This window comes from Malus sylvestris, chromosome 10 (assembly GCF_916048215.2).
Source record: "Malus sylvestris chromosome 10, drMalSylv7.2, whole genome shotgun sequence".
In the NCBI taxonomy this organism is placed as follows: domain Eukaryota; kingdom Viridiplantae; phylum Streptophyta; class Magnoliopsida; order Rosales; family Rosaceae; genus Malus; species Malus sylvestris.
The window spans coordinates 19309102-19323597 of NC_062269.1; the positions used below are offsets into that span (position 1 = coordinate 19309102).

General features: G+C 40.7%; 1 protein-coding gene across 1 annotated transcript; it reads left to right on the forward strand.

The window, feature by feature from the left end:
• Positions 1–797: 797 nt before the first annotated feature.
• On the forward strand, positions 798–1485 carry LOC126584760 (uncharacterized). The gene is made up of 2 exons (XM_050249098.1): positions 798–930; positions 971–1485. Exon 2 carries the CDS (start codon positions 1003–1005, stop codon positions 1297–1299), a length of 297 nt encoding a protein of 98 aa, XP_050105055.1. The 5' UTR covers positions 798–930; positions 971–1002; the 3' UTR covers positions 1300–1485.
• Positions 1486–14496: the final 13011 nt, after the last annotated feature.

The window sequence follows — 14496 nt, forward strand, 5'->3', positions numbered from 1 at the left end:
AAATGTGAGAAAAATACAATGTATACCTAACATCACCACATATACTTACTGCTATTGGTGCAATAAACTGTGGCAAAATCAAACCATGCTATCACCTGTAAACCAATTTGTGTTTAATATTCAAAAGAGAAAACCAACTACCATTTTACAGTTGACTACATGCATATAGTGTCAATTGCCAAATCCTCGATGATAGTCAAGAAAACAATATTTCTTATATATTTTTTTCCACTTGTTTAACTAAATTTTAGGTGTAACGCGAACATCATTATATGATATTATTGTTGTTTCATTTAAATTATGTAACATATGATTTTTTTAATATATTGTGTAAATAAGATATATTAGTTCTCTTGTTCATCCATCTTATAACTCAAAATGCTAACATCATCTGACAGTGTTCTCTTGTGTTATCTGTAATATATATATATATATATTTGAATAAACGATATTATTTATACTAAAGGAAATTGGTGGGTTTAGACTCATAATGTGCTAGCAGTAATGTGGTTCAAATTCGTTTTTAGTAAGAATCGAATCTAAGATCTTTCACTTACAAGTGAAAATGAATAAGTAGCCAATGTATTTTGTTTAGCCAAATGCAATTTCAAACCAATCCATTCTGACCCTACGCTTATGGCCGCCTAACCGTACTGATCTAATTTAGATACCAGATGTCCCACGACACGCCATTATATCATATTGCGAAGTCAAATATGAAAACCCTCCATTTCAAGAAACCGTGCACGGAAACTACCCTCAAGCCCTCACGAAACCCTAATATCTTCCCACAACGAAATGGCATAAGGGTCATTCCGCATATATTACCTGCCCCGCATGCCCTACCCAGTTGTCTGTATATATAAAGTCTTTGCTTCCTAGCGACATTGTATACCACACATAAATCGCAATACATATCTAAGGAACAAAGTGGTTTTTCAATAATCTGCAACAAGACAATAAGCAAAAGCAAGAGATCGTCTAGCAAGTTACGGTAAAAAAATGGAAGGTTTGATTCCATTTCTTCTTCATGCAATCAAGAAGCAAAGGCCTCAGCACAAGTTCAGATCGTTTTCTGTTTCTGAGAGCAACTCCAACCGTAGCTACCATCTTCTGATTAGCGGCCAGGATTCATTGGAGGGCTCGTCTCACCGCCGGACACGGTCGGAATTCCAGCCTCCCACCTTCAATAAGCAAGAAGGCGGTGTTTCCGCTGTTGCTCCTTCGGTGCTCGTTGGATCGAAGATGGGGTCGTATCCTTACCAAGGCTCTAATGTGGGCATGGCTAGAAGGAAGTGATTGATATGTTCATCCCAAATATTTCATTGATTTTCTTTCTTTCTTTGGTTTGGGGTTTCTTTTGTGTTTTAAAGTAGGAACAAAGTGTTCAATGGTGCAGCTTCAATCATAGTGTTTTAAAGCAGTTCAGTTCCATGTAAAAGTTCAATATGTTAATAAAATTAGCATATGATGTTATTTTGATAATGTTGGCGAAACTGAAATTTAGTGTTTATTGAGATTAACTTGTACAGTTTGGAAGAGTCGGGATTTGAAATTGTATCTCACATAAGATTTAAAACCATGTTCATCAGAATGATTATGTTCCCTTCACTGAGACGTTGTGAACTCGGGTTTTAACTATGATCGCTTTGATTCGGGTTGTACTCGGAGCTATGTCTTGCGATTTTCTTCTCTTACTAAAAAGAAAAAGAAAACCGTGCCCGGAAAAAAGCACTGGATAAGAACCATGCCCAAGAAAGAGCACTAGATAATAACCATGCCCAAGCAAGCAAAGTGGTTTTGTCCATTTAGTAAATAAAAATATTGAATTGTGATTTGGGCTATCATCTATGATAGCTTTGTGTCGTAATTAGATTACCTTTGATTTAGGCTAAGGGTTCGTTTGTTGGTCGGACCAGGATTGCCTTCCCTCCATTTTTCATCCTCTTTCTTCCCCTCCTACTTTCTCAGCCGTTCATTCCAACTCACTTACGTTCTTTAAAGCCCAATTTTCTGTCTTTACCACCACCACCACCAAGGCTCAGCGTAAGACAGAGCTCGAGCCCAGACCCCTCAGGGTTAGAAGAGTCCTCAGAAGACATGGCAAAATTCTCCTCCTTGGACAGCGGTGACTTGGTTAACGACACACTTGCAGAACCTCCACTATCCACTGAAAAATACAAAAGAAAAGCTTCCTCCTTTCCACCTCAAATCCAACCAAAAAGCTCATAGGATCACAACTCAGATGGCGACTTTTATAAAATTTGTAGCTGGAGTGATTACATAAAAGGGAGGATGATATGATTTTTACCTACAAAAGTAGGAATAAAAATATTAAAATACTTGCAAGAGAACAAAGTAGTTGTAGTAAGAATGCTCATGTAATGTTATTCCCACAGGGATTGAATAAATAATTTCTATTTAAACTAATTCTTAGTTAACTATTAAAACAAGGAAAAGATTGATTTTGTGACCTAAAATATTAAAAAGTTAAAGAAACCGGCAAAGTAAGAAAAACTTAAGAAAATAGTTTTGAATATAAATTTAAACACTAGGGTCTACCGTGACCTTAACAATCCTATACAATTTTACCAACTACTTATGAATTATGTTGATGCACAAAATCAGTGAGGACTTTGGTATAACAGAAAGTGTTAAGTTTGGAACCTTCGCTAGATTGCTACGGTCACTAGTGTGGATAAGTATGTAAATGGATAGAGACATGGAAGCAAACACAAGATGTATGTGGTTCACCCAAATTGGCTACGTCCACGGAGTAGAGGAGTTCTCATTAATTGTGAAGGGTTTACACAAGTACATAGGTTCAAGCTCTCATTTTGTGAGTACTAGTGAATGATTTAGTACAAATCATATTAGGCAATATTGTGGGAGAATGATCCCCTTTTATAGAAGAGAGTTTCTAGCTTTATTCTGACATTGACACGTGTCGTGTTGTGATTGGCTTCTGATGTTGACATGTGTCGCGCTATGATTGGCTTTTGATGTCGACACGTGTCGCGCTGTGATTGGCCTCCTAGTTGGAGGGAAACTCTTCTGGGTCCTTGACGGTATAACGTTGACCGATGCTCGATAGTTTCGGGATTGGTCAAGTATGGTACAAACAATGCTTCCCTAAGTTCTCGAGTGAGGGAAGCTCCTCGGTTAGGGACTTGCAAGATCCAAGCCGTTGAGTAATTACGAAACTTCTAAGTACCGATATGTGGTATCGTTTCACTTGCCTTATCTGTCTCATAAGTAGATGTGGCATCTTCTCTAGAAGTACTTTTCCTCCATCTAGGGGTGGTATCTTTAACTAATGGAGATGCACAAGGTAATGTATCAATTTCACTTGAAGCTTACTTATAGTTTCGGGCTTGGTCAAGCACGATACAAACCCTATAGTAGGAGTCCCCCAAGTCTCTAAACGAGGAGATCTGCCGAAAGAGGTGACAAACAAAGTAACCAATTAGAGTTCTAAGCAGTCAGTGTTAGATCGAAAGTTTAATCTCGTGTTCCGGCTGATTGTTCTCATTCTCCTTGTTCTGTAGACATCAACAAAGACAAAGAAAAGGACATGGAGAAGAGATGATATGAGATATTTTTGCTTTTGAAAAAGTAACTTTCCACATGCTTATTCTTGAACTGGGCTGGAGGGTTTTCTGGTTTCCTCCAGAGTATAATACCGACTCAAGAATTTAAAGGTCAAAACAAGTCCATCAAATCAAGAGTGCGTTCGACCTTGATGATATGGGATACTTTTGTTATTGACAAAGTAATAAATGAATCGGCACGTGTTCTGTTATGTTTGTCTCCACATGCTTCCTTGTATCCTTCTCACTTGCCCTATTTGTTCCTCAGGCAGATGTGGTATCTTTTCTAGAAGCATAAGATGTTGAAGATGAGTACTCAAGAGCAATGCCAAGTAAGTAATCAGGCAAGGAGTTACAGGCAGTCAGTTCCTGACTAGAACTTGATTCCAAGTGTTGACTGATTGCTCTCTTTCTCCTTGTCTTGCAAGTAAGAACAAGGGCAAAGGAAAAGACAAGGAAAAAGCATGATATGGTATACTCTTGCTTTTAACCCTGATGATATGAGATATTCTTGCTCTAGTATGGCTTTTTTGCAGAGGTATTATCAGGGGGAAAAGAAGTTGAGTATTTTTAGAGACTCTGCTCAGAGTGCCTTCTCGGATGTGAAGAAAAGTTGAGCATTTTTTTTATTTACAGGTCAGCCTGGCTATGGAGGATGAAGGTCGACATATATAAGAATTGTCCCAACAACGAGTAGTAACGCTATTCCTTTACCCTTCTCGGTCATAGCAATGTAGTGGGAGCTACAAGATTCATGTGTTTTAACTTTGTCAGAGCACTTTGAAAAAGTGGTATGTGGTATCTGGAAAGCTGATGTTACGTGTGAAGATTGCAGACAAGCTTTATCCAAGGAAATCTGGTTCTTAAAGTTCGGAGAACGGTACCCATTCGGTTTTCGAACAAGCAATCATGTCGGGGATCTGGTTCTCGAGATTCGAAGAACGGTGCCTCTTCAATTTTTGAGAAAGCAATCCTATTGGGAGTCTGGCTTTCAAGATTTGGAGAACGGTGCCTCTTCGATTTTTGAGAAAGCAATTCTGTTGGGAGTCTGGCTTTCGAGATTTGAAGAGATGTGCCTCTTCGATTTTTGAGCAAGTAATCCTGTTGGAAGTCTGGCTCTCGAGATTCGGGTAAAGGTTGGGCATTTTTGACAGTCTGCCTTGCCATGGAGCACGAAGGTGGACACACATAGGGACTTTCCAGTTATCAAGTAGTGGTGTTGTTCATTTACCCTTGTGGGTAATGGTCGAGTAGCTGGACCTTCAAAATTTATGTGTCTAAACTTTGTCAGAGATCTTTGGCAAAGTTATATGTGGTACCTGAGGAGCTGATGTTGCATATGGAGATTGTCGACAGATTTTACTCAGGAAAATCCGTTTCTTGAAGTCCGGGGAGTGGTGCCTCTTCGATTTTTGAACCAACAGCCATGTTGCCCTTTCTTTTATAGGGGCACCAATTGTGTGCAAGAAATACGTTCAGAGAGTTATTGCTTGTAGGAAATTTCCCTTTATTTTTATACTTCAGAGATTTATTGGACCTCATTTCTCCTTCATCATTTCTGAAAATGTATGGGCCATCCGACTGTCATTTTGACTTGAACATTGGTGAAGAGGTAGCCATGTCTCCTCAAGACAAAATATGGGGCCCATCCTTCTTATCCCCTACTGGTCATCTTACCATTGGGGACTCTGTAATGAAGAATGATATGATTGCTACGGTGGTGGCTAGGAACATTCTCACTCTCAAATATAACATACTATTTTCCAAACGGTCTGATGAGTTGGCTGTTAAGGATTCTCTGGCTCTCAATGTTCAGTGTGCAGGTTCTGTGTCTAATATGGCTCAACGCCTATGTGCTCGAACCCACCAAGTTGAATCATTGGCGACTGAAGTGATAAGTCTCAAACAGGAGATCAGAGGGCTCAAGCATAAAAATAAACAGTTGCACAGGCTGGCACATAACTATGCTACAAACATGAAGAGGAAACTTGACTAGCTGTAGGAATCTGATGGTCAGATTTTACTTGATCATCAGAGGTTTGTGGGTTTGTTCCAAAGGCATTTATTGCCTTCGTCTTCTAGGGCTGTACCGTGTAATGAAGCTCCAAATGATCAACCTCTGGTGCCTCCTCCTTCTGGGGTTCTGCCCAGTACTGAGCTTCGAATGATCACCCTCCGGTACCTTCTCTTTCTAGGGCTTTGCCGACTGCTGAGACTTTTCCTAAGCAACCTTTGTGAAGGTTCCCTCTTGTTTGTTTATTTTGATTCATGTATATGTACATATTTGTAACTTATCGAAGATATCAATAAATAAGCTTTGCTTCATTTCAACGTATTGTGTTAAATATACCAAAGTCTTCTTCATTAAGTTCTTTGAATTTTTCTTTTGTTGAAGCTTGTATGTTGAAGCTTTGTGAGTGAAGTATGTAGGTTGAGGTAGTGCTCCTTTAATTTTCCGAGTGATGAAAACTTCTTGGTTGGAGACTTGAAAAATCCAAGTCATTGAGTGGTCGTGAGACTTCCGCGTATCAAGGTACATTAGTATATGGTAGGAGTCCCCCAAGTCTCCAGTCGAGGGAGTTGACGAATGAGGTGTTATGCTAGTAGCCAAGTTTCCAAAGTAACAAAACTTTCGAATTTTCGAATTACCAAATTTTTTTTTTTTAATTTTGGAATTTCCGGATTTTCGAATTACCGATTTTGAAGCTTTGTAGATGAAGCTTTGAGGTTGAAGCTTTGTTGGGTACCATGAATTGATTTTGCTTCACACTATATTGATCAAGAGTGTGTGAAGCTTTTGTAGGTGAAGCTTTTGTAGGTGAAGCTTTTGTGTTGAAGCTTTGTAGGTGAAACTTTTGTAGGTGAAGCTTTTGTGTTGAAGCTTTGTAGGTGAAACTTTTGTAGGTGAAGCTTTTGTGTTGAAGCTTTTGTAGGTGAAGCTTTTGGGTTGAGGCTTTGTAGGTGAGGCTTTTATAGGTGAAGCTTTTGTGTTGAAGCTTTGTAGGTGAAGCTTTGGAGTTGAAGCTTTTGTAGGTGAAGCTTTGGAGTTGAAGCTTTGTAGGTGAGGCTTTTGTAGGTGAAGCTTTTATGTTGAAGCTTTGTAGGTGAAGCTTTGGAATTGAAGCTTTTGTAGGTGAAGCTTTGGAGTTGAAGCTCTGTAGGTGAAGCTTTTGTGTTGAAGCTCTGTAGGTGAAGCTTTCGAGTTGAAGCTTTGTAGGTGAAGCTTTTGTGTTGAAGCTTTGTAGCTTTGGAGTTGAAGCTTTGTAGGTGAAGTTTTGGTGTTAAATCTTTGTAGGTGAAGCTTTATAAGTGAAGCTTTTGTGTTGAAACTTTGTAGGTGAAGCTTTGGTGTTGAAGTTTTTGTAGATGAAGCTTTGGAGTTGAAGCTTTTGTAGGTGAAGCTTTGGAGATGAAGCTTTGTAGGTGAAGCTTTTGTGTTGAATCTTTATAGATGAAGCTTTGGAGTTGAAGCTTTTATAGGTGAAGCTTTGGAGTTGAAGCTTTGTAGGTGAAGCTTTGATGTTAAAGCTTTGTTGGGTACCATGAATTGATTTTGCTTCACACTATCTTGATCAAGAGTGTGTGAAGCTTTTGAGAATTGTAGTTATCCTCCATTGATGAAGCTTTTGTTGGCACCATAAATTGGTTTTGGTTCATACTGTCTTGATCAAGAGTATGTGAAACTTTTGAGAATTATGGTTAAACTCCTTTGATGAAGTTTTTGTTGGCACCATAAATTGGTTTTGCTTCACACTATCTTAATCAAGAGTGTGTGAAGCTTTTTAGAATTGTAGTTGCCCTCCATTGATGAAGCTTTTGTTGGCACCATAAATTGGTTTTGCTTTAAAATGTCTTGATCAGAAGTGAGTGAAGCTTTTGAGAATTATGGCTGAACTCCTTTGATGAAGCTCTTGTTGGCACCAATAATTGGTTTTGCTTATCAAGAGTGTGTGAAGCTTTTGAGAATTATGGTTGAACTCTTTTGATAAAGCTCTTGTTGGCACCATAAATTGGTTTTGCTTCACACTGTCTTGATCAAGAGTGTGTGAAGCTTTTGAGAATTATGGTTGAACTCCTTTGATAAAGCTCTTGTTGGCACCATAAATTGGTTTTGCTTCACACTGTCTTGATCAAGAGTGTGTGAAGATTTTGAGAATTTGTAGTTGTCCTTCATTGATGAAGCTTTGTTGAATTTCCCAATTTCCATTTTTTTATTTTTCTTTTTTTTTTTTTTTTTTTTTTTTTGTTGAGAAAACTGGAAATTTGAAATTGTAGGGTAGACAACATATACAAACCACACCTTGTAGCAGCCGAAGGTTTGGATGAGGCATATAAATTGAATTTGCTTCGAACAGTCTTGATGAAGAGTGTTTGAAGCTTTCTACCAGTTGTAGTGTTTGCATTGTTACATAGGAGAAATGTCTAAAGCAGATGCAAGAGGGTTGAATAGCTTGATCTTCGTATACCATACACTGAAGTTGTTGTTGGTTTGCAATAAGACTTTGTTGGTGACTATAACTCTTGTTGGGCATAAGTGCTCCCCTAGTTGAGTTGTAAAGCTTGAGGGTTTTTAATTATTTGTGAATTCTAAGAGTTCACATGTACAAGTTATACCACTCGTCTTCTAGTTAGTGGAATGAATGGTGAGTTGCTTTCATCATATGGTTGGTGGTACGAAGGTGAGTTCCTTCATCACATTTCATCACCTGGTTGGTGGCACGAAGATCAATTCCTTTTTCACCTAGTTGGTGATAAAAGTGGCAAGTTGCCAAATAATATTAAAGTATGGGTTGTACATTTCATCACCTGGTTGGTGGCACAAAGGTGAGTTCCTTCTTCACCTAGTTGGTGATAACAGTGGCAAGTTGCCAAATAATATTAGAGTACGGGTTGTACATTTCATCACCTGGTTGGTGGCACGAAGGTAAGTTCCTTCATCACCTAGTTGGTGAAAATAAGGGCAAGGTGCCGAGGCACATTGTAGCAAGTGTCGAATGACACAAAGTATGTTGAACCATTTCGAAGCACAGTTGGCTTATGTATGAATGTGTTAGAATGTATGATTGAACAAATATACTGTGAAGCTGTTCGTTTATTTGTATAGTCTTGTTGACATATACTTAGACTTTGTTTCATGTTGGAAGCATTCATGTTGAAGCTTTGAACTCCAGTGTTTCATTGCTAAGAATGTAAGAGGATTGAAACTGAGTTGTCTAAATCATCTCTTTATTGAATTCATGCCAAATGGTGTTCGTTACATAGGATGCTGAACGGCTGAAGCTTAACACTTGTACAATGTAAGTTTACTTGTAATAGTACTTCAAGTGATCAACGTTCCATGGATGGCTAAGGGTTTTGCCATTGGAGCTTTTAAGCTTGTAGGAGCCAGGGCGACTGATGCCAACAACTTCAAACGGTCCATCCCAGTTTGGACAAAGTGTTCCTTCACTCGGGACTCTGTCGCAGAGTAATCTTTTCTTTAATACCCAGTCCCCCACTTTGAAAGAACGAGGTTTGACCCTTGAGTCATAGTAGTTGGAGATGCGCTGCTTGTAGGCGACATTCCTCAAGTGAGCATGGATGTCTTTTGAAGGTATCGGTTCCTACATGTCAAAGATTGTTTGGATCTTCTCAGGATTAGCTTCAATGTCTCGTTGGCTAATCATGAAGCCCAAAAATTTGCCAGAGCCTACGCCGAAGGCACATTTGTTGAAGTTCAACCTCATTCGATACCTCTTCAGAATGGTGAAAGTTTCAAATAGGTCGGTGATGTGTTGGTTAGCATGTTTGCTCTTAACTAGCATATCATCAACGTAAACTTCCATGTTTTTCCCAATCTGTTCAGCGAACATTGAATTGACTAGTATCTGATAAGTCGCCCCTGCATTCTTTAGGCCGAAGGGCATGACTTTATAGCAATATAGTCCCCTGTCAGTAGTAAAGGCTATGTGTTCTTGGTCCGAAGGGTTCATGAGGATTTGGTTGTATCCTGAGTAAGCACCCATGAAGCTCAGGAGTTCATACCTTGTTGTAGAGTCTATAAGTCTGTCAATGAGAGGAAGAGGAAAGCTATCCTTCAGGCATCATTTGTTTAGGTCGGTGTAGTCGACACACATTCTCCACAAGACCTTTTGGAGCAGGAGACTTTCTTTGGTCTGATTTTTCTTAACAAGGATCACATTTGCTACCCATGTTGGGTAATTGACTTCGCGGAAGAAGCTTATGCCTTTGAGTTTTTCGACTTCTGCCTTCATTGCCTTGTATCGTTCAGCGTCATAAGATCTTCGTTTCTGTCTCACTAGCTTGGTCTTAGGGTCAATACTTAAGCAATGACAGATGATATCGGGAGAGATGCTTGGCATGTCTTTGTATAACCAGGCGAAGACTTCAGTGTTCTCTTGCAAAAAAAAAAATATCAATGTCAACCGAATGGGTGGTGACAAGGTGGTGCCAATCTTCACCATGCGATCCAGATAATCTTTTGAGATAGAGACCTTCTCCAACTTTTCAGCGGGTTGTGCTTGCTAGGTGAAAGAGTCACCTCGAGGATCGTCGGGTTGACTGTTGCCACCGTGAATATCCAAGTTGGCTTCATCCAGGCTGGTCTTTATGACTTAGTCATGTATAGAAAGGGTTTCCTTGGGCACAGGCAGGTGATGTTGCTTGACCGAAGTGTTATAACATGACTGTGCACTAAGTTGATCTCCTCTGATGTAACCATTGCCATAGGGGGTTGGAAATTTCATCAACAACATATGTGTGGATACCATGGCCTTGAGATCATTGATGCTTGTGCGTCTAAAGATGACATTGTATGTCGTTGGGCAATCAACCACCAGGAAGTTAGTTGTAATGGTAACTATGTAAGGGCATGTACCAATGGTGAAAGGTAAGTGTATACTCCCTAAAGGTTGCACGATATCACCGGAGAAGCTTATCAGAGGAGAAATCGAGCGATCGAGCAAGTGTTCAGCTACATTAAATGCCCTGAAAGCTTCAGCAAACATGATATTGACCGAAGCCCCCGTGTCTACCAGGATTCGTCGTACTTCAAAGTTGGCTATGTGAGCTTCCACGATCAGTAGGTCATTGTGAGGGTAGATGATACCTCTTTCTTCCTCAGGGTAGAAACATATTGGATCCCAATTATGCTTTTGATACTTGCCTCCCCTGATGTCTTCCACGTGAAACACTTAGTGCCCAGGCCTTAAGGCTCATTCACTATTTTTCAAGGCCCTGTTGGAAGATTTAGATATGGGTGTGCCGCCACTTATGGAATATATCACATTCACCTGGCGTTGGTTACAGTTACCCCTTAGAGGGTGAAGGAGGAATTGATCAATTTTTCCTTCACGTGCCAAAGCTTCAATATGATCACGAAGGGTGATACACTTATCGCCGTCATGGCCATTATGCTCGTGGTAGCAACAAAACGTGCCCGTGTTCTTTATGGGTTTGTAATCCGGGTGCCTCGGCTTTGGCTTCGGTATCAGGTGTGCTATGCTGGGGTAAATGCCCACGCATGTGGCATTCAAAGATGTGTATGCCTCATACCTCGGGGTAGGGCCTGTCTTGACACATGTTTAACCCACTGTGTTGACTGTCTGGGATCAGGGATTATCGTGGTGATACCCTTGGTTATCGATGTAGTGTTCCTTACTCCTTTTACTAAAATGAGACTGCTGAGGATGGAAATCTTTCCTTTTGCCCTAAGATTGATATGTTTGTTGACTTGACAAAGTATTAAGTAAGGTAAGGGGAGGCACCGCTGCCGTTTAGAAGGTTGAAGTCTTCTTATTTGGGTGGGTCTGGCTTCCACTCCCCACTTGTTAATAGGGGATGGTTGTTAGGGGTTTCTTTTGGTATGTCCTTGCCTCGGCAGATGCATGGTTATAAGCCTGCGCCATTACCTCAGAGTAAGTCTTCCAAGTGTTAGCATTGATCATGTACTTAAAGAAACAGTCATGTAGGCCTGTCATGAACGCTTTGAGGGCAGTCTTGTTGTCTACCTCGGCACAACTGGAATACTCATGGCTGAAGCAACCAGCATACATATGTAATGACTCGTCTGGCTTCTGGCGAATAGTGTACAAGTTATCCACAGAGCGTAAGCGATCGGTCTGGAAAATGTGTTGAGAAATAAACAGTTTCCTCAATTCCTCAAATGAGTCTACTGTCTCAGGTAGAATACGGCAATACAAGTTTAGAGCTCCGCCAAAGAAGGTGAAGGGGAAAGAAAACATTGCTCTTCGTTTGTGTGCATCCAGTATGCCATGGTGGACTCAAAGAGGTTAAGGTGTTTAATCGGGTCCTTATTTCCAGTATAAAGTTGCAAGCCAAGCTTCTGCTTTGTCTTTGCTTGAAATGAGGTGTCGAGGATTCTCCTTGTAAGAGGGCCAGGCCTAGGTTGGTTCCAATCAAGTATCTCAGCTTGTCGTTCAGCCTTCAACTTGTTTACTTCCTTAAGGAGTTGTATGACAAGAGGGTCTTGAATGGAGTCATTTACCACTTGAGCTTTCTTTCATAAATCTCCATCTCCTCTTGGAAATAGGAAAGTTTGATCAAGAGCATGTGATTTTTCCCTGGACTCGCCGTACTGACTTCCAAGGTATGTTTGTCGGAACATCTCTGAGTCTCATATACCTTCGTGTTTCTCTAGGACTTATTGCCCCTTCCCCAAATTAGTAGCTGGCATGGGACATGGCAGGGGACCGAGTCTTTCAGAGACCCTTGGGTCATTGATCTTCGAGCTTATATGGATGAGATTATCTCGACGTTGCTTTAGGAAGTCTCGACAATCGCGAAAGACAGCTTTCGATCATTCCACTCCTTCTGTAAGAAGGTGCCTTCCTTCATTCCTCCTGCTTCGGGTCGAAGCAACTGGGTTAAGAGAAGTCTCATGTTGATCGCCATTTCGATGAGTAGCTCGCTCTTCAACAAGAATACCCATGTTGAGGGCAAATGGCCCTCCATGTTGGGGGGGCACCCAGTTGATGGTTGACTTCCACATGGGTGATGAGCTCGTGTGTTTTAGTATATCTAGCCTCGTGGAGCATCTCGAAGACCTTCTTATACTGCTCTTGAAGGATTTCATTCCTCATCGCTATCTTGTTGTTCTGAGCCTCAGCTCATCAACTTTAGCCTGAAGAGAAAACTTCTTTTGTTCCTTCTTTCGTTGCTTCGCACCAGGTGCGAAGAGGGTGTCATTCTGCGTGTTGTGGCTTCCTTCGCTCTCCATGTTGGAGAGGGATGCCTGGTCAAAAGAGAGTGTACGAATGGTGGAAACCAGCTTGACAAAGCTGAAAAGAGTAGGAATAAGTGTGATTCCCATAAACGGCGCCAAATGTTGATGCACAAAATCAGTGAGGGTTGGTACAACATAAAGTGTTAAGTTTGTGACCTTCGCTAGATTGCTCCGGTCACTAGTGTGGATAAGTATGTAAATGGATAAAGACAGGGAAGCAAACACAAGATGTATGTGGTTCACCCAGATTGGCTACGTCCATGGAGTAGAGGAGTTCTCATTAATTGTGAAGGTTTTACACAAGTACATAGGTTCAAGCTCTCATTTTGTGAGTACTAATGAATGATTTAGTACAAATGACATTAGGCAATATTGTGGGAGAATGATCTCCTTTTATAAAAGAGAGTTTCTAGCTTTGTTCTGACATTGACACATGTCGTGTTGTGATTGGCTTCTGATGTTGACACGTGTCGCGCTATGATTGGCTTCTGATGTCGACACGTGTCGCGCTGTGATTAGCCTCCTGGTTGGAGGGAAACTCTTCTGGATCCTTGACAGTATAACGTTGACCAGTGCTCGGTAGTTTCAGGATTGGTCAAGTATGGTACAAACAAATTACACAGGCAACTTTGAAGGTTAGGTTTTCCTAATGCATATTAATTCTCCTCGTGATATTCAAGTAAAAACATATATCTAACATGCAATTCGTCTGTGATATTCAAATATGAACATGCAAGACTCATTAAGTTTTGTGAAAACCTTTTGAAAAACCATGCAAACCTTAAGAGTGTGATATTTGCCTTAAGTGAAATTACAATTATTAACCACAAGAAGCAATACTCAATCCTCAGGTGACATTCCGACCGATTTGCATTCGACTACTTATTTAAACATCATAATGGTAGCTAAATATTAAGACATAGAGACAGCTTAAACATAGTGATTAATAATCTAAAGTAGGGGTGGGCAAACGGGTACAGGAACCGCGAGTCGGGTCTGGATGGGTACACGCCGGTTCTTAATATTTTAGAAAACAAACGGGGCAGGCCTTTTTCATTTACGGGGCGGGCCGGGTCCAGATACTTAGAAAAACGGGTACCCGGACCGACCTGTTTCAAATTATAATAAACGGCTGAGATTGAATGATAACCTATCATTCAATCTCAACCATTAGTTTCTACCTAGGTCTACCCGAGTCCAAGCCAAGTTCCAGAATCATCACTCTCTCAAGTCTCAGCCACCTCTCTAATCTCTATCCCTCTCTCTCGCTCATCTCTTTCCCTCTCTCTCGCTCTTCTCTTTCCCTCTCACTCCATCTTTTTCCCTTTCGACTCCGTCACAGTGTCACTGGAATGGAGGCCCCGATTGCCTCGTACGGAGACTCGTCGTCGGACTCAGACTCCGAGTCGCCGGCTTCACCTCCATCACCACCTCCGGAGCTCAACAACCCTCAAGAATATACCCATGCGCTTCCTGTAGTACAAATAACGTTGTCAAGTGTTTCCCGTTCCTCCTTCACTTCACTCTCTCGAATCGTCGGCCCTAGTTCAAATTGAATTGAAACCGAAAGCTCAGATCTTTATCGCTAAATGGGTACGGTCACTATCCACCAGCTTGATCTTTTATTTATTTTTTTTTCTTGATCAGAGCTTTTTATTTGTT